This window comes from Dendronephthya gigantea, unplaced genomic scaffold (assembly GCF_004324835.1).
Source record: "Dendronephthya gigantea isolate DGI-Jeju-01 unplaced genomic scaffold, DenGig_1.0 000166F, whole genome shotgun sequence".
NCBI classification, from domain to species: Eukaryota; Metazoa; Cnidaria; class Anthozoa; order Malacalcyonacea; family Nephtheidae; genus Dendronephthya; species Dendronephthya gigantea.
The window spans coordinates 47,444-67,862 of record NW_021163176.1 but is presented as its reverse complement, the minus strand read 5'-3'; the positions used below and the strand labels follow the sequence as shown (position 1 = coordinate 67,862).

Here is a 20,419-nt window from a genome sequence, read left to right as displayed (position 1 = left end):
CCATAGAATTTTAATAGAATTTTATCCCAAGTAAAACTTATCACTAATGCGTGACAGCATGTTTATTACTCGTTAATAATAGAAACTATGAATTTTTAATCATACATACCTGTATATACACTAGGATCTTAATATTGACTAACCATTCCACTGAAGAAGCCTTAACCGGCGAAACGTTTGGATATTAACACTGAGTGAAATAAATAGTTAATTTTATGTCTGAGGAAATCATTAATACAACAAGTTCATAATATACCAGACATGTTTCACAAGCATTCATATATATATATATATATTATTAATATATTATATATAATATATATATATATATATATATATATATATATAATATATATATATATTATATATATATATTTCACCATATAGGGCTCACTGTATATCACTATCCACTGATCTATAAATCTCCAACTAAGGGACTGCGGAGTAGTCAGGCAAATTGTTACGTAGTGTTTGATAGATAAAAGTAAAAAAAATTCCATTCATATGTATTCGACACCCATTTTTACTTGAGCCTGCGAACACGTAGGGAATAGCGGTTAACTGCATGATCGTTTGTACCATTTTGTGATCTGTGATTTTGTGACGTCTGCGTGCATGATCGTTTATACCACTTTGTGATGTACATGAGGATAGCGCTAGCATTTTAAGTTTTAAGACTCCGACCTACCTATTAAAACGGTAGCCGGAGGCCCGGAGTAAAGCTGGTTTTCCACCTGCGTTATTTTTCGCGCGAAGCGACTTTATTCTTTTGTATTTGGGCAATTTGTACCAGATGATTTGCAGTTGAGAGCTCTGAAACAAGTAGAATGTCGCTATGTGCGAAATATATCGCTAGTGAAAAACCGGCTTTAATAGGCCTAAATCATTCACTGGCCTAGATAGCCAGCTTTTCCCCGATCTTTTTATCTGTATCTGCTCGTCGTCGCTTCGGTGATTGCCGTACGGCATTCGGGGCAAGTAGATAATTAGAGAAGATCCATTGAAATAGGCACACGTAAACTTCAGTTGACAAAACCAAACTCTTTTAATAGCGACTGTTTTACAAATAACTCATCGTGTATCAAGAAATATGAAACGCAAAAAGAGCAACAAGTCTGAACAAGAAACAAATAAAAGCGAGAGCGAGCCTTCAAGATGGAAGTATCTAGCATTTGTTGTTCTTTTCAGCTTTCCTGGTGTTATGTATGTACTGGAAAGTCTCTCAGGTTTATCAAAAAATTTCAAATGTCGTACGTGTACGCCATTTGTACCGCTGCACTGATTATCGCAGTTTGGTTCTATTTTAGAGCATTCTTCAAGGGTTCTTATAAATATATTGCGATAATCCTTTTGCCATTTCTACTCTTCCCAAGTTTTAAAGTTCATTTATGTTCACCAGTTGTTTTGGTTAACAAAGACATAGGAACAAGGTACAAGCTTGCAACAACTGCGGAGGAAATCTTGCAAGATTTGGGTGAATCGTGTTTAAAACATTTTGGCAAATCTTTCTACAGTCTTTCTCTTGTTACGCCTCGGGTAACCTTAAAAGTGAGACCACAAGAGATTGTTGACTTGAATGCAACTACAAATTCAGCTTATGGTGACAACCAAGCAAAAACCTCGAGATTGTTTCTAATTTTCTCTCTTCGGAGTGTTCGTGGAAAGACTCACTCGTTATCGATGATAACAAAGGTGCCGTTTCGGTCAACAAAGATCCTTGAAGGGCTTCAGAAGAAACAAAGCATGGAACTGACAGGAAGGATAGTTAATATTGGGAAGGATATGTTGGAAATGAAAGCTGGTTTTGAAAGACAGAAACTGTTTGTAAGACCTGTTGTTTTCCAACCGTATCATTTTGAATTGAATAACGATGATGAATTGTAGATAAATTATGATGATTAATTTGACCTTCATGGTTTGTGTCACATACACATTGAAATTTTAAAGATGCCATTATTATAATGCTGGTAACTACTATATCAACCCCCTGAAAAGTGATTTTGAATGATTGCTCTCTCATAAAATGAGAAAGCAAATGACTGACATCATGTAATTTCATTTCAATTCAGTAGGAGGATGGTTTAATGATCCAAACACTGAGTTGATATTGCAAGGATCATTCTGATACACACATGTCAGTGATGTCTTCTTTATTCCATCCTAATGAACATTTTATGGCATAAAACAGATTGCTTATAAAAATATATTTTATTATATTAGTACAAGATAGAATAAAATAAAGAAATTTTATAAAGAATTGTTAAACAAAAATCTTTAATGTACAGGTGGTTGTATAGTCCTATACCATGTAATTCAGGCATTTTTTTGAAGGTGGCTACTCTGTACATACAGGTTGATTGATTTATTAAGCCATGGGGTCAGGAATTTGTAATATCAGCTTTGTATATACCCATGCTACTCGATAAGTATGTGTGCGTTAGCCTGAGTTGCAGCCGCTTGTATTACGGAAGTGTAATTTTACATAATACAAGCGGATGCAACTCAGGCTATGTGTGGGTGTGAAAAGCACCTGGGCACTAGTGCCTTCAGACCCAGTCTCCAATTTGAATAAGTTAAAAAAAATGGTTGATTATGCCTAATCACCTCAAAATTCAAACCTGATCCCACAAAAACAAAACCGACAGGATAAGTACAATGTTTGAGCTGCTGGGGCAGGTTGAATGTGATAATGTGAATGGTTTCAGGATTGGTATTAGAATGGGATAAGATGATTACTATATTAGATGTGAGAAATAATTCTTAATCTAAAAACTCAAACCATAATCCTAGAGCTAATCACAGTTAATCCATGAGAAAAGTAACAAAAGTCAGACCATTTCCTGGGCACTAGCTCGATTTTGTCACGGCCAATATTGCGAAATACGAAGATGGCGAAAGATTTGATACGAATGCCAACCTTATCGGAAGTTGATTTGTCTGGCTTGAGTGAGTGGGAGAAATCCAGCATTTCCTCCGTAATGGAGAAGGCAGAGGTTAGAAATTCTTTTGACATTATTGCTTTTGTGAGATAATGTAAAATATCGAACGAAATTATGCGATTTACACGTCAAATATTCATGTAAACCTTTAAATTTCGATGTTTCTGACATTGTTAAGGGTTGTAAAAAGTTTTGACGTATTCTGTTCTCAAATTTTGACAGGAGATACAAAAGAGGGAAGAGAACAACTTATTGAGGTATTGTAACACTTTTTCTTCGTTAATTTCACTTTCCTTTGACTACAATGTTTGCAATTATTGATAAAATCAATGTGATTTAATATAATAGGTTCCTTGATAATAGATCATCATTTTATATAATAGAGATCGAAGAGTGTGCAGAACAATAAACAATGTGGGGTGAAAGTTCACCTAAGGCAATGCTTATATTTAAAGCTGATGTTACTGATCTGACACTACTGGACCATATTCTACATTTCTGGGGCAAATATTAAAACCCCTACTAAATTAATCCAAACTTGAAATATCAAGAGGAGCAGCTAGGTGGGGAGGGTGTCCAGAGATACCTGGCTCCCAGAATGCCTGGGTTAAAAATACTCTGTGTTGTAAGTTGTGGTTCTGTCCCTGGCTAGCATTTAATCATCATAATAATCATCAATAATAATCATTTTGTCTGAATTTCTAACATGAACAGTCTAAATAAGTTAAAGTCTTGCTTAATCCATTTTAAAATACCAGGGATCAAGTACCACTTATAAACAAGCACACCAGGAAATTATAGCTATTATGTATCACTTTAAAAAGCAGTACTTTGAAGCTGAAATTGCCTATTTAATAATATTTATGTGGTTTAATTATTGTCTTACTTATGTTTATGAAGACTGTAAATTATCTAATATTAGTTTTTCGTGTTCACCGAGACACTTTGCTTTTTCAATTTAGGCAAAAAATGGAAGGTCAGCTAAGCAAGTGGACAAATCTGATGAAGGGTTGGCAATATCGATGGTTTGTCTTGAATTCTGAAACTGGCCATCTAGAATATTATGTGGTACTTTAACATTTATTTTTAATTTAAAGTATATTTGTGTACTGGTAGTAGGGTTGGATCACCTAGATCAACTGCTATTTTATCCAATGATGCATGTTCACATTCATTCCAAATGTAGTTGTATACAAGCCTCAGAATTAAGGAATAATTTAGTTGCAATAGATAAAATTGCCAATTGATCGAAGCACAAACAGTTTCGGATTTAAGATTGCTATATAAAAACCAAGCAGATCCAGACCTTCAAAGAGAAATTGGAGAAATGCTAATCTCACCAATTTGGCATTAAATATCACTAACAAGTGAAACTGTTATAGCTAGTTATTAGGCAGATTAAGATTGTTGGACCAGGAACTGGTCCCTAACCGCTGCTAATCTTCTTGTTGTTGTTGTTGTTAGGGGGTGACGCTCTTTAAAAAAACCCTAAGGCTCTAGCATTACTTGTTTGATCGGAATGAAACTTGGCACAATTATTCTAAGCAATATTCCGCATCGATTGACGGAGTTCGAATTTTTACCTTTTACCTTTGAAGCAAGTTACAAGCAATTCTTGATATATTTGCAGCAAATAATATATACATATCATTAATATTCAGCCTATATATAAGTAAACAGAAACGATTAGAAATACATTGTCCTCTCCATTGTTATAAATACAATGCAGTTCAGAAATTAAACTCGGTTACGCAGTTCCTGGTCCACTATAGTACGATCGTACTTGTTGAATTTAGTGGGGTTGCATCTAATTAATTGGCTTGCATTTTCAGGACAAAAGCAAATGGACTCATGGTTCAGAACCAAGGGGTTCAGTGCATTTGATGGTGAGTGAACTAAAAGAAATATAATTATTATATGTTAACTTATAATGTTATTATCATTATACTACTTAAAAAACTTATATTATGTCTGTGAAATATATTTAATTTGCATTGAGAATTGCCTTTTTTGTTGTAGGGTGCTGTAATAGCCCCAAGTGATGAAGACTCTGTAACGTTTAGTGTAAATGCAGCAAATGGTGATCTTTTCAAACTGAGAGGTGAGGATATGGTATTTGATACACAGTCCATAATACATCATGCAATGGTTAACCTAAGTCTCGGTGCAGAAGAGGGAGAATTAATTCAAAGAAAGTGTATTAGCTACATATGTATTAATGTATAAATGGTCTTTGGTACTCGATTAAGTCTGTAATCATAGATTTAGGTGAAATTGTTTATGTATTGTGATTTTGATTATGTCTATTCATTACGCTAATCATTGCTGGAAGGAATAAGCTGTTTTTAAATTAACTTGATTTGTCTTATACATTGAAACCTGGCCCCCCTGGACCTTGATCAGTTACTTACCAAAAATATGTTTTGGACCTCAGGGTCCAAAGCATAATTGCAATATACATAGTTTCTTTTTCCCAGCTTCTGATGCCCGAGAACGTCAACAGTGGATCAATAAGATACGAATGATTTCTGAGATGCATTCTACACAGCTTGTTAATGTAAGTTACAAAGGTTGTTACTGGCCTAATATATTATAATGAGGAAAAAAGTGAGCTTGTTTACTCGAAAGTCGCAATGTTTTCCACGACAAGATTTACGTACTTGAAGACAAAACACACACTTTCTCGAGGAAAAGATTTCTGCTGTATTGCAATGTTTCTCGTCGAAGAGAAATGAACTATATTAGCTAATATTTTTTTTATAAATACAACAAAAAAAGACAATATATATTCACACGGTAATTCGAAATTTTATTAAGCAATAAGTTGAAACGCAGCTTATACTAAACCTGTTAAAACTTCCTGCTGCAATTCTTGTCTCTTTTTGTTTATTTCCCTCTCAGTTACATATTCGATTCTGTTAATAATTTTGATCTGAATGTTGATTCACCTTATGTAAAAAATTTCGCCGCCATTTTGTTTTTCAAATTTTTAACGTTTGTTAACTTTTTGTCTGGCGGGAAACATTGCATGTGGATCAATGTGGATACAAAGACACGTGAACACGAGTCGGCCAATCACAATTGAGATAGGGGACACAAATGGACCAATCACTAATGTTTACGAAATAGCGGCTCATTAGTGACTCGACCGATCAAAATATAAAAGGCATGGGGTTGTAGAACCGAATATTTCAACAATTAAAACCGCCTGCAGTTTTCGATCGCTTTAGGTCACTTATTTTTTCGAAATAACTCCTTATTTTTCCGAAATAACTCCCTAACTCCATTAGGTTTTATATAATAAATCGAAAAATTTGATAAAAATACGGATAAAATAGTGCCTGCAACGAAAATTGCTTGCTGTACTGTAATCAGTAAGTAATATATCGAAATTTGTTTACTAAAATTTAATAGTTAATGTTAATGCTAAAGTCGAAGAATTGTCGATTAAAATTGTTCTCTGAAATGCTATTGACGACCGCGAAAATAGAACGAAAAGTTGAAACATATCATAAAGCTCTATCTTGCAGATTTTGGCTGTTGGACTGTTTAGCTATAGACAATCGAAAATAGTCAAAAGCCAGATATAGTGAATACATTTGATTTGCTCGCATTTATCCATGAATTTACACAGTTTTGAAACATGGTAGTGCTATGGTAACATTGCGTGTTTTAACATTACAATCCAAATAACCAATTTACTCCTCAAATTTAGAAAGTTCAACAAAGCAGCCAGACAATAGGTCAGGCGAGTGCAATTCCGTCGAGTGGTAAACAACCTCAAGGTCAAAATCTTGTCAATGCCTTAACAACGGCCGATAATACTGACTTGTCGTCCAGCAAGGAACGCATTACCACAATATCGTCTGAGGTGCTCGAGTATATGGAGGTTATCAATGAACTTCTAAATACCACGGAAGCGCAACAGATGGCATTCATAAACAAAATAGAGGTACGTGATTTTTTCACCAAAATCTCAGCACCCTATTTGCCTTGCGATAGTTGCTCAAAAACCGGTTAGCTTAACCCTAGGGTAAGCAAATCTTTACATCATCACATAAACTATTAGATTAAAATTTAACCCAGGGTTAGCGCTAATTGGCTTTACACAACAAGTTGAACAACTGGGCCAAGGTACTTAAATCTTTTCACCCTTGTACAAGCGAGAATATTAGTTAGCCGGTACCCCAAGAACTGAACTAGAGTAGAATCGAGGGATATATTGATTGAATATCATTTACTGTTGTAGGAGGCTCCGAATGATGGTGAAACAGTTAATCCTTTGAGCAAGGTATGGTAGCTTTGTACAAGGATGAAGCCGTCAAGCCGGCGAATAATTACCTCGTAAACCTAAAATTTAATGTAAAAACCACGCAAATGTAGAACAATAATAGAAAAGCTTGCATTAGGAGCACGTCATTTCTGACGCGCTTTAAAGTTCAAGTTCAAAGGTTATGAAAAGAAAACTCCAATCCAATGTTCTATACATACTAAAAGCAATTTTAATCAATTCTAGGATGTGTTGATAACGAAGGCTACCGCCCAGGTAACTACTGTCCTTATATTTGGTACCGACTTTCGACTTGAGTATCATAGTTAAAAGCCCATTCCACCAGGACCTGAGAAGTTATTGGGTATCAATTCAGGGGGGTCTACTATTAAGGGGAGATACTATTAAACAATTGCAGTGCTGTATTTTGACGTTTTATAGCTAGGGCATTTGTGGGTTAGCTTGCATAAGAAGCTTAACAGGATTTAGGAGAGGAAATGTTTCAGCATATTTCTAAATTTAGAGGTTTACTTTTGGTTTTTGTTTGTAGGCAACGCTTCACTGTCTCTATCAATGCCTGGCTATATTGCAGAAGCAGGTAAAGTAAATATACTCTATGTATTCAGGTGTTTTAGTAATGGTAGAATGGTGTCGTAATTTTCAACAAGTTTAGGCTATCAATATGCAATCTCATCGGCTTGCTATGAGGGCAGTCTTAGTATACTGTATATTCGTTCTAGATTGACGATACGCGTGATGTTGCAAGGAACTCTGGAATACCTGAAGACGCCTCAATACAATGGTTTGGTCCGCCTGATACAAAGTAAGTTCTGGACTAACGTCGATAACGTCGATTTCTATAGAAGCGAGGAATTTAGAGCCTGTTTTCAACTGGAGGCTAGCGATTGATTAAGCTTTGGTGTTTTTGATTTGGCGGACTTATTTTAACATTTTACTAAAAAGCCCCTTCTTTATGAAATTGGTTAAATTTTGAAACGAAACTCGCAATACTCGGCTACATTAAAAACACCAAGATTTTTAGAAACTGCATGTGCGAAAGCGAAAAATGTGTAACTATAACCTTGTCAAATATGAGATTTTCGTACACAATTATAGTTTATCATATCACATATGTTTAAAAAATGTGTGTTTTAAACTTAGAACAGTGCCATATTCACAGCATCCGCATCTACTACATTCGCACAGCATTCCATCAATACCGTCATCCTCCGGTAGCGTCAGCGGTGGTAAAAAGACTTCTCTGCCGTGTTGTATCGACAATTTTGTTGACGGTGTTGAACTCGGTAAGTTTTACTGACAGGTACGCTGTAGATTAGAATACCGACTTTATACTGATTACGATACGGGGAAGAAATATGTAAATTTGCTATTTATTTCAAAGCCAAATCGGAAACGAGGAATGCCTGTGTACCTGCAAGAAATGTAATAATAATATATTAATATATATTATAATGTACCTACGAGGTACGGTATCCCTAGAAAAGCAATATGCATGTGAGTTAATGCCATATTCAAAGAGATTGACAATCTCAAAGAGATTAACAGTGGACAATTGCTGAGTTTAGTGCTGAGACGAAAAAAGTAAAATACGCTGGCAATGTTTTTAACACAGGCGCGTTTGTCACCGTAAAGCTCTGTTCACACGATCCAATTTTGTCGCATCCAATTCACTTCTGACGTTTGGAATGTAATCTGTTGTTGACAAAGCAGTACTGCATTTATTTATTTTCAGTTGGTTATCTGCCCATTGCAAGTCAACAGTCCACAAAACATCCATCAGAAGTGAAATTGGATCGGATATAAACAGACAATAAATCTTGTACAATATAAATGTCACTGTACGTCACTTTGCCTTTTGTAGAGTCACATTTACATGATGAGGTAGACGACGAATCCGTGAACAATCAGGCATTTTCCTTGGAGAATGAAAATATGGAGGAGCATAAAAGCCTAATTCTTCATTTACTTTCAAAACTTAAACTTGGTATGGATCTAACCAAGGTAAATTGCACTAAATTCAATGTTTATAAAGGCTTTTGCGAATAGATTCATTGTGTTATTCGGAATAACCTTTATTTTCTATCTGCTGAAATTATCAGCTGAAAATGGTTTCATTGTTTTGTTAGAGGCAGTTATTTTGGTTTCGTTTCATTTTAAGTTTGCCGTTCAGTTTACTCTAGTTTAGATTTTAGATTTTTTGGTTCAATTTTTAATCAACTTAGTTTTTAAGCCGTTTTGGTAGGGTTAGGTGTTGTTCAATTTAGTTTAATTTAGCACGTATACACTACTTCATGTATATGTCATCTTATTTTCCCTGCAGGTTCCTCTCCCTACATTCATCCTTGAACCACGAAGCTCACTAGAAATGTTCGCCGATTTCTACGGCTATCCTGATCTATTTCTGAAGTATGTAACTCGTCGTGTATATTTATTGCAGTAGTTCCCAGCGTTGTAATCGTTTTGATTTACAGCCTGCACTCAGTGGCGTAGCCAGCCTGACGATTTGTCCCGCTATGCTAATATTTTGGTGTTTATTGACTGTGAAAACAATGAATTTCTGAAGAAATGATAATTATAATAACATGAAATTTACATAGCGGGATAAAATCGTCAGGCTGGCTACGCCACTGCCTGCACTGGGGGCTCTTGTTTAAAGAGTTACATAACAGCTTGTTCCAAATTAAGGGCTTAAGTCTTGAAACTTTGTACTGAAATGTACGATATGAATACTGTAATTGAATACGGTATAATTTCGTTTCATATTACAGAATATCAGAGGAACATTCAGCGGAAGAGCGTATGTTAGCGGCAGTTCAATATTATCTGACTTCGTTTTATGCGGCTAGAAAGGTAGGGAATGCCATATATACGAGTGACTTTTTCCTGAAATTTCATCACAATAATAATCAGATTTTAAGAATTTGAATCTTCATCAATGTGGTTTCATCACCCCGACGTCTCAAACACAGGTTCGATTGCTCGATATTTTGTCGCTTTTATATAGGGTCATTATTCTAAAAAACCGTACAACCCTGTTCTCGGTGAGATCTTTCAATGTTCTTGGAATACCTGTGCCAGGCAAACGCACGGTGACGTATCAAACACTGAGACTACCGAGGAGTCACGTGACTGCAGGCTGCGGTACGTCGCTGAACAAGTATCCCATCATCCTCCAGGTGAGCTGAATAAATAGCTTTTGTATTTACCTACATATGACATAAAATATGTTTTTCATATGACATAAAATAGAATCGTCATAATTCGTTCCTAATTCACATGTCGTAATTCGTTGTTACGTGAAATCATAATTAGTCCACTCCATTTCTTTATTCTTCATTTGGTCGATATTTTAGCGGGAAATCGAGTTGCCTCTTCCTGACACATTTAGTCGCCTATGCAGAACCATGTTTTGCGTATTACTAATGGCAACTGGATAGTAGAATACTGTCAGAATATTTCTCGTAATTGAATCTGAATTACGACGAATTATGTCATATGAAAACCAGCTTTAAACATTCATGACAGTTGTCTTCCGTTCACGGCATTTCTATTGTTTTTTGATGCAGTTTCGGCATTTTATGTTGAATGTCCTCAGAAGAATGTCTGCATGAACTGTCATATTTGGACGAAATCAAAGTTTTACGGAATGTCTATCGGAGTTGAGCTTATTGGAGATGGTGAGCCTGCATCTTTAGTATATCCTGTTTACATCCGAGACAGATTTCAGGCACAGGATGCGAGGAAATTATTTTGTTTGATTCTCAAGGTGTTTTGACCTTATTAAACCACGACGAAGAATATGTGTTCACATTTCCAAATGCATATTGCAGGTATTATGTTCGCATGTATACTTTTGTATTCACGATGGGTCGTTTGTAAAAACACTATTGTAAACACGACGATATTTTTCCATCTATTCAATATTTTGCAAATAAACTGTACTGATTTACTAATTTTGGGATTCCCTTTCTATCAGTACTGCTGAATATTCCTAATAGGAATGGTCTATGTTCATTTTTGAGCATATACAATGTACACCCTATACTTTTTCTATATAGACATCCTATACTTTTTCTATATAGGTCAATTTTAACTCGCCCGTGGACAGAACTTGGTGGTAAAGTGAACATATCGTGTTCAAAAACTGGCTATAGTTCCTCGATAACGTTTCATACCAAACCAATGTACGGCGGTGTACGAGATAATATCACAGGAGAAGTTAAACATCTTCCAAGTGGCCGTGTTGTTTGCAGGATCAATGGACAGTGGACAGAGAAAATAGAGATGATGTTTCCTGATAAAGGGGTAAGCGGTGTTTCTTTCCATGTTCTTTCTAATGTTTGCATGTAGAGCCATATCAATGAGCTGCTTCTATTAGTGCAGCTTTTTACACTTTAGCTGTCCTTTTTTCATCCTTTAGTTATCCTTTTATTACCCTTTAATTATCCCTTTTTCACCCTATAGTTGACCTTTTGCTACCCTTTAGTTGTCCTTTTGTTGCCCTTTAGTTTTCCTTTTATTACCCTTTATTTGTCCTTTTATTATCCATTAGTTGTCCTTTTCTTGCCCTTTAGTTGTCCTTTTATATTACCCTTAATTGTCCCTTCTTAACCCCTTTGCTGTCCTTTTGTTAGCAAATTTATTTCAGATACTATCTGCGAATTGTAGGTATAGCGAAATGTGAACAATATATAGTTCACAATAATTTACTTGATGATGGCATTCTTTAATTTAAGTGTTACAAATTGAGTTTACATATGTATTTGTGTAATTCACAAAAGGTGCAGCATTTAAAAGTGCTCGAACCGAAGGTGATGACGAAGACTTGTAAGAAACTACGGCCTCTGTCCTTACAGCAAGACAATGAATCCAGAAAGTAAGAACCGTCTCTTTAACATTTCAAGGACCAAGCTTTTGATATCTGACATGTTTTAAGCTTGTATTATTACAGATGGAGTGTACATTCTGCCGAAATATTGGCGTAGTCAGCCAGCTATCACAACAATCACTCCACTATATTTCCTGAAACACTTAGTTTCAAATAGAAACTCTTTACAAGCCCATATATTTTTGCAACGCTTTTCCAGATTGTGGAATCTCGTAACGGAGGCAGTGAGGAATGACGATATAGATAAGGCAGCTGAAGAAAAGCGGAAGGTACTTGTTACTTTACTTGTTCATTTCCTTCACTTCCTTCGCACACAATGATGAATACTTAAGTTACACCAAATTGAAAAAGTTAAACGAAGAAGACGCTCGTTTTCATTTGCTGTGGTAACTCGCGAACTATTTTTTCTTCTTCAACCGCCCACTTAAAACTGTCCGGCGTCCATATTTTTTCCTTGTCTGATGAAATATACTTGAAAAGCTATCTTTCAAGGTGGGATTGTTTCATTTTAACATTTTTTCAACTTTGATTAAATCATCGCCAAGCTTTGTTTTTTTATTAGATTGCGTTTACGTTAGTATATACCTGTTGTGGGAAACAGTAAATTAACGGTATAACATCGTCTTTGTTTTGGCAGCTTGAAGAGGACCAAAGAGTGGCAGCCAGGCAACGAGAAGAGTCAGAGACGCCTTGGAAAACGAAGGTTTGTTTATACTCACACATTGTGAAAATTTTCTGAAGTCCACCAGGTTTGAGAATATGCGCATTGACATGTCCCTGCAAAGTTTGCAGGTTTCCCATACTATACTTCTGTGTTTTGTGTGGGAATTATAAAATAACGCAGCCTTTAAATATTATAATGCCATAAAACGTGCTTATACATAGGTTCCTCCCAAAATTCTTGTGTAGCCTCAATTTTTCTCGGCTAATCTGTTTACTGGACGCTACACAGCGATTGATCATTTCCTCAAAAGGCAAACATAGAAATATTTTTGGGAGAAGTGCTGCAGTATGTCCAGAAGGTTGTGATTCTATATAAAGGCCATTTGAGTTTAAGCATAAAATCTAGCCCAAATTTATCTGGGCTGGAATCCTGACCAAGAGTCGTTTATTCGTGATCTCATTTATGGAATAAACATGAAGTATATAGAACACACCAGCCCTTTGCCGTCTGTGCAAACAATAGAATAATCATTTATTTCATGGTAAATACATATATTTATAAAGTATGGAAAATGTGCACTACGTTTCCCTCAATATTGTATTATTTTTGCTTCGGTATTAACAAATATTCTATTACCTGAAACTTCAGTTATTCCATCAACATGGTGAAAAGTGGCTGTACAATCATCATCTGAGCCTGCGACGAAAGAGATTACACAGCGCATCAAGAAAAAGGCAAGATACTAAGCCGACGACCACGTGACCCCTACAGGGGTAATCGATTTTATCCTCTTACAAATCAGCAATCTTCGTATGTAAAATGCGCACAGATTTAATCGTTTCCGGGTTTTTGACTCCTCGGAGAGCGGAATTGATGAAGTTCACATGATTCTACTTACGTTGACCAAATGAAGTAAATACACCTATAGAATGATCACTCTTTAAATTTTTAGTTGGATGGGCGTACACTTGTAAAATCTATGTAACCAGAAGGGTAACTCGGTCGCCATCTTTGAAGCAAATTTAAAATCGAGTTGTAGGATGCTTGTTATTGTCTTCCCATTTGACGATCGCGCTTTCCTACAATTGGGTTTCAAATATGGCGGGTAATAACCGTCACCTGCATCCCCAATTACGCGTCTTTGGACGGTCCAAATAGAACCTTGAACAAGATATCGTCATTCTTAAAAATTGTTAGTAAGTGAACTCCGTGAAAACTGAAATGATAACTAGGTCGCCATCTTTGAAGCCAATTTGAAGCTGAATTTAAGGACCATTGCTAGTCCGTTTCTATTGTTTTTTTTATCAATAATAAAAAGAGACTGGCTTCGGTCCTCAAATTATCTTCAAAGATGGCGTTTCAAAGATTCCTGTAGTTCACATTTCGGAAAGAATTCCAGTTGTATTTACTTCATTTCGGTTGGCTGTTGATTTTAATATGACACTGGAGCAAGATGTCGAATGGACTCCCGCTTGTAGAGTACGAATGACGTTTTACCGTACATTGCTTGAAATTTCTTGCTCGAAATATATTTGATGCTTCTTATGATTCAAATAATGCAGCAAATTAGCTGTAAGTCAGCAATGGTAAAAAAAAGAAGGGCAATGTCTGGGGAAGAAAGGCGTTTAACTAGCATGATTAAGTGTGGAGAAAGGAAATACTTAACAATGAATTGGATATACATTGACACATCGTAAAACGAGCTATCGAAAAACAAATACTTTAAAAAAGAAATTTCACGCCGAATAGCCTGATAGGAACGAGATCTTCCTTTAACGGGCTGACATGAAACTAAACCTAATCCTGGCTAAACCTTCTCAAATGAACAAGCCCTTAGAGGAATTCACTGGTCTGAATTCACTGAAGTTCCTCCATTGAACTTTAGTATATATCTAGGAGCCTATACCTTGAAAGGCTAAACAAGCTCAATATATTTGTCAGGAGCCTAATCGTCTGGAGGTCAAATTCGCGTTTACATCGCGCCGAAGAACTTGGCTCTAGAGTCTAGACGCTGGGTAGCCTTGCATCTATCTCTTAGTTCAATTAGTTCTTCCATTGCAGTGAACTACACAACTTATATAGTTATATTGTGATATTGTTCTGTGATCAATTTCCGTGGCGTCATACCTTTGCTGGATGCCTCCCACTGCATTCAAAATTACGCCGACTGGCGTTAGAAGAGCAATAAAGCTTGGCTCTCGTAAACATTCGCGGTCTTTGCTTGAGAATAAAGTGCTTTGGTATTTTAAATATATTTTCTGCATTAATCACCGACATGCAGTTAGCGTTGGAATGTCAGTCCTAATTTTTTTTCTTTCTCATCAAATATGTCCGAACGTGACATACGAATGCTTGTGTAATATTCCGAATGGAAGACACCTGTCAAAAGTGTCAACACATTTTTATTTGCGGATCACAAATATTCGTCAACTATAGGTTTAAGAACACCTCATAATGTGGTATTAATGATACTGTGCGATATACTGATTTATTTGGGATGATTCAAGTGTTTTCTTCTGAATTTCTTCGCTTACCATTTTAAATTTGGGTAAGTTGCGTTTAAATTTATAGTCTAATTAGTTTAATAGTTTTACGCGGCGTTCGACGGAATATAGGCTGCAGCTTGACATCCTAATTCGAACAAGTATTTAAATACAAAATTTTGATTAGACTTCGCTTTAGTTTCGATTTTTTTGCGATAATAATACGAAATGATGGGTTAAAAACTCTACAGCTGTAACTGAACTGTTTAGATATTAGCATGCAACATGCTGTTAAAGTTTAACGGTAACAACGTACGATATCCTATGGCTATGTCTCATTTTCAGTACGTCACGAGGTAAAACTTCAAAACTGCTAATAGAGAATATATCAAACAGAATAAAATGAAATATTTTCAGACAGCTTATGCAAAGATAAATGCTTCCTATAGAAAGATTTAACCATAATGTAAAGCCCGGGTCAAACGAGAATGAGAGTTAATGAGAGTTGCATCTCTCGCCTCCATTTGACTGCGAACTCTCGTGCACTCTCGTCGACTTTAAATAAATGGGTTCAAATTTTGATGAAAGTTCGTGTTTCTTTGGTCGGTCATGGAAGTTAGAAGAGTTGCAAAATAGCTAGCGGTTTGTACTTTGTTGTAGCAGGCTCAGAAAAATAGATACAAGCTACAATACATACAAAATAGTACAAATTAGTCCCTGCTACGTGCGTGGTGACACCCGGTGAACTCTTGCTTCTCAAAACTCATTCTCGCTTGACTATCGCACGAGAGTTTGGAAAACTCTTGCTTCTTAAGTCTTATCAACTCTCACTCGTGACCCGGACTTCAGTTACAAGATGCGTGCTTTTGATTGTCCGATATTGTTCTATATTTCTGCAGAGGCAATTAGCAATTTAGCAGAGGCAAATTAAAGGAATGTGTATAGTCTCGTGCCATAGTACCAAATTCAAACCTTTAGATTGTTTTATCAGATTATAGACGATAAACTACAGTATTTTAGATAAACAGGAATCTGGATAATATACTATCGCCTTAGTTAACTTAACCTGTTGACTATTGAACTTATGCATAATGACGTCAAGCCGTGACGTCTGCCGAGAATACTGGTTTTATTAGTTACGACTTCTACAACCAGAACTGATTCCTTGCCTGCGTCAAAACTTGTTACTATGCATAAGGTATATTGCACCTGAAACAACAATTAACATTTCCTTGTCGATGGCACTTTATCGATAATCCACGAGAAGTATATTAATATTTACAACAATTTTGCAAGCATGAATCACAAATGATTGAAATTAAACGTGGCGAAGTAACTTCTAAGTAATTCAAATTCTAACATAAAGAAAGAAAATAACTTTCTATGAATTATTTCCTCTAAAATCTCTTTTCAACGATTTCTAACAGCATTTCATTCCGTATACTCGATCTGTTTTTTTTCTTTTATAGGTCATCATGCAAATAACTATCCGGATTGCGGGCATATTATTGTGTCTGATCATCGAAACGCGTGGCCATGCCAATTGTATGCTTAATCGTTTTGTCAATTGCATGTGTTTAGACTCGATGTCTGTCATATGGCAGACTGATCAGGGCTAGGGGTAGATCTGATGCGATTGATTTCACAAGCACCAAAAATGAAATACAAAGCTTAAGCTTGGTAATAAACTGAGACCTAGACGCTTACCTCCTAAATTCCTTATTAAAGATACCAATGTATAGTATAGTCGCGGTCAGGTTAACGTTGACTAATCTATGGAAAGGTATAAAACAAACTGGCAGGATGAATAGTGTAGACCAAATATACCGGAATATGGTATCGTTATAAATTATTCGACATGGGAAAGGTCGAATATACCACAAAGTCAAAAACACAGCGAGCAACAAAAATCGAAATTTACGCATCAAAACATATTTATTACCGTTCAGTTTCTTTGCGATTTTGTTCAATAGAAGTTAGATATTCTTTCTGAAAGATTTGATAATGTGCTGAATGTTAAAATATCTTGAATATGAGATTTATGTTTTGAATCTTCTATATTTCGACGCCATCTTGAAAGAAAATGTAAACAAATTAATTGCCGCCAAAATTGCATACGACAATCTTTCACTGTGAAGAATATCGTACGTCCAATCAAAAGCCGTGTATGGCATTTTTTCCACCCATGAAAAACATCGTACGTCCAATGAAATTGCATAAAATTAATTTACACGGTCAAATAGGATTTTTATTTCATCATTTTGCTGTGCATAAACGTCTATATACACATATAATAAACCGGAATACTGTATATTCCACCTTGGTGGGTTTGAGTATACATGTATATATGGTATATCTTCGATCTTGCATGGTTAGGATATGCCCCTGAGACTGATCATCCTACTTCGAAATAGCGTGTTAGTTGTTAGTACCAAATTTTGCGTGGTGTTGGTTCAGAATAAGGGGAATTGCACTGAGTGAAGGGCAATTTGACAGAATGAATTAATGCTATAATTTATTAATACGCAAAAATCTCTTATATCACAAAAGAACATATACTTGTAGTTGCTGATAATGTTAGTTGGCCAACGGGTGCATATGGTCTTCCTAAGCCTATAACGGAGTGTCCAAATTGTGAGTCGGAAGTATGGCAGCAAGGCTGGATATATCAAGATTTGGAAGACAATCCTACCTATTCGAATTCCACTTCAAGAAAGTCCAACGGATCACATATGGAATTTGCTTTCTTTGACTATGGAAATAATATTCTCAGGTTTTTCTGCATGAAAAATAGCACTACCGCTCATTCAAGGCCATGGCCTAAAGGTAGGATGATTTTTATTATACAGCATATGCACTTTCTTGACATATTTTCATTTCTTAAACCCAAAGACTCGTATGTGTAGGTTGTGACATAATAGGTGTATAAGGTGATATCAGTTTAACCCCCAGGGGACAATTTCACATTCACTCGATTACAGAATGCACCTATGTTATATAAAAAATTATGATTTTTGGCACTTCACTCGATGCAGGTAAATTCTAGAGGTTTAAGGATCTTAATTTCGAGTGGAATTATACACACTTCAAATTCAAGCCAGGAACAGTTGATGGAAAAATTAGTCAACTATAGGTACTCAGGCAGGAATCACTTTTGCGTATGTCGGTGCAATGCTCAGTGACAAGAACATTGCACCGGATTCGCAAAAGCGTAGGTTCGATTTCTGCCGGAGGAACTATAGTTGACTAATTTTTCCATCAACTCTACCTGGCTTGAATTTGAAGTGTGTATAATTCCACTCGAAATTTTATGACCCTTAAACCTCTACATTATATAAACGGATATATAGGTCTAACAACACATGTATCTCCTTTCAGCCTATTGGTTATGATTTACAACACTCCCTGGTCTCACACTCATGGAGTGGAAGATCTCATTCTTCTTAACTTTTCCATGGCAGTATTTTCAGTCAAACAATAGCTTGATTTTCAATGCCACCTTAAATCGACAAAGTGATAGCAAAATTTCTATATATTTTACATAAATTTCTATGTCAAAAAATTTCTATGTCACGATAGAGCTAAACTATCGCCTGTATCCATGCACCGAAAAATTTTTTACACGAGAGCTATATTTAATTTTTTTTTAGTGGGACTCCTTCACGGTATGAGTGTGTGGTACATGTTATTACTGATCAATGAGAAAGTTCTTTCTTAACCAATGAAAAAATTTAAGATAAAGTCAAGCTCTTAATCGAGTAGAAATCCCGTGAAGGAGTTCCCACAAAACTGAAATTAGCTCTCGTGTAAAAAATTTGCCACTGAAAATGCTTTTTTCACAGGTGAATATTGCGTTTACAAGAGTAACAACCAATCTTGTCCCCCGGGCATGACGCCAGGATGGGTGTTCTGGGATGATGAAAATGAAAGTCCCCAAACTAAAGTTGGAAGAGTTTCGCCGGATGGCTCATATGTCAATAATACCAAGATTTTTTACTGTTGTCAGAATGATGGAAATTACTATGATTCGATCGAACTACCAGTCGAAGAACCGTTTTATTTATTAACAACCAACTCCACCGAGCTTCCTAAATGTCAGATGGTCAAGTGGGCGTTTAGTTACTTGGAGTATCTTGTTTTTGATACAGAGAATGACAATAATAGCGATAGTCAGGGTGGCGACCACGTGTTCATTGAAAATAATACCGTGTACTATTGTTACTACAAAGGTAACTCTGTTGTTCTTTCTTTTGATTCTTATAACTACCACGCCCAGTGGAATAATCGAAACTAGTAAATGACTGAAATTTCGTACATGTATCGTGGTCATGATAGTCCGTCTTTATTACAGATTGCCGTCATCGAATGACCGCTTCCAGGGATTCCTTTTACTCACATAAAGCATCAGGCAGTGAAATGGAGCGACACTCGCAATATTGCTCCTGGTTAATTACGGTTGCTGATCAATACGTAATTTCTTTGGAATTCAAAAGTTTGGTTGTACTTAGCTGTAATGATACATTTCTAAGAATATACGATGGTGCGAACGAGTCAGCTCCGTTGTATGGCACATACTGCGGGTCAAATGCAAGCAAAGAAGTCAAGGTTTTATCACATACAAATAGTTTGTATATCGTATCAAATTCTGGAAACCCTGAAAGAGATGCTAAGAACATCGCTACAGTAACTTTTAAAGCCAGCTACTCTTCCGAAAACCGGACAGGTTAGTAAACTGGAAAGGATTTCAAGCAATAAGGTTCAATATTTTACCAATTAAAAAATGAATTGATTTTCTTTAGAAAAATCTACCAAAGATAAAAGTTCACAAACTTTTACTAATCTTGAAGGCAAGTGAGATTTTTTTCTTTACAAACGTATTTAAATGTTCTCGTAGAATGCTTTGGAACCCACCAATTCTAAAATCCATTCTAGATATTATTCTATCCAAATAATTTATGAGCTGCAATAATTTATTTCGACTCCAAACGGCTGAATACAAACTTTTGATTTAAAATGAGAAATTATTGTGAGAATGTGAGGTCAAATAAATAAAGGACAGAGAAAACTTCGTAGAAGAGTTATAAATCATTTGAAAAATTGAGCGATCACAACATCTAGAAAAGGTAGCTTTTTATTATAGTGCTAAATATCTAA

General features: G+C 35.9%; 3 protein-coding genes across 3 annotated transcripts; all 3 read left to right on the top strand.

Annotated features, from left to right (window-relative positions):
- Nucleotides 1-1,245: 1,245 nt before the first annotated feature.
- LOC114537849 lies at nucleotides 1,246-2,168 on the top strand. The gene has a single exon (XM_028558958.1). The coding sequence runs from the start codon at nucleotides 1,246-1,248 to the stop codon at nucleotides 1,882-1,884; it is 639 nt and encodes a 212-aa protein (XP_028414759.1). The 3' UTR covers nucleotides 1,885-2,168.
- A 697-nt stretch (nucleotides 2,169-2,865) lies between these two features.
- On the top strand, nucleotides 2,866-15,000 carry LOC114537867 (oxysterol-binding protein-related protein 11-like). The gene is made up of 23 exons (XM_028558976.1): nucleotides 2,866-2,993; nucleotides 3,162-3,196; nucleotides 3,902-4,007; nucleotides 4,772-4,825; nucleotides 4,959-5,040; nucleotides 5,417-5,496; nucleotides 6,655-6,891; nucleotides 7,189-7,230; nucleotides 7,456-7,485; nucleotides 7,760-7,807; nucleotides 7,950-8,032; nucleotides 8,371-8,513; nucleotides 9,092-9,231; nucleotides 9,551-9,636; nucleotides 9,999-10,080; nucleotides 10,235-10,406; nucleotides 10,797-10,907; nucleotides 10,997-11,060; nucleotides 11,313-11,535; nucleotides 12,012-12,106; nucleotides 12,318-12,387; nucleotides 12,756-12,821; nucleotides 13,431-15,000. The coding sequence occupies exons 1-23, from the start codon at nucleotides 2,889-2,891 to the stop codon at nucleotides 13,542-13,544; spliced, it is 2,268 nt and encodes a 755-aa protein (XP_028414777.1). The 5' UTR covers nucleotides 2,866-2,888; the 3' UTR covers nucleotides 13,545-15,000.
- Nucleotides 15,001-17,915: 2,915 nt separating this feature from the next.
- LOC114537868 lies at nucleotides 17,916-20,144 on the top strand. Its single transcript, XM_028558977.1, has 4 exons — nucleotides 17,916-18,091; nucleotides 19,108-19,494; nucleotides 19,617-19,988; nucleotides 20,065-20,144. Exons 1-4 carry the CDS (start codon nucleotides 17,998-18,000, stop codon nucleotides 20,118-20,120), a joined length of 909 nt encoding a protein of 302 aa, XP_028414778.1. The 5' UTR covers nucleotides 17,916-17,997; the 3' UTR covers nucleotides 20,121-20,144.
- The last annotated feature ends 275 nt before the right edge of the window (nucleotides 20,145-20,419 follow it).

Excerpts from the sequence above, each read along its gene's own strand:
- LOC114537868 (XM_028558977.1), top strand. The coding sequence starts at position 17,998 with ATGGAATTTGCTTTCTTTGACTATGGAAATAATATTCTCAGGTTTTTC. Across the intron at positions 19,495-19,616 it reads GTACTATTGTTACTACAAAG|ATTGCCGTCATCGAATGACC; the intron begins GTAACTCTGTTG and ends TCTTTATTACAG. Across the intron at positions 19,989-20,064 it reads CTCTTCCGAAAACCGGACAG|AAAAATCTACCAAAGATAAA; the intron begins GTTAGTAAACTG and ends GATTTTCTTTAG.
- LOC114537849 (XM_028558958.1), top strand. The coding sequence starts at position 1,246 with ATGTCGTACGTGTACGCCATTTGTACCGCTGCACTGATTATCGCAGTT.
- LOC114537867 (XM_028558976.1), top strand. The coding sequence starts at position 2,889 with ATGGCGAAAGATTTGATACGAATGCCAACCTTATCGGAAGTTGATTTG. Across the intron at positions 5,041-5,416 it reads TGATCTTTTCAAACTGAGAG|CTTCTGATGCCCGAGAACGT; the intron begins GTGAGGATATGG and ends TCTTTTTCCCAG. Across the intron at positions 7,486-7,759 it reads TAACGAAGGCTACCGCCCAG|GCAACGCTTCACTGTCTCTA; the intron begins GTAACTACTGTC and ends TTTTGTTTGTAG.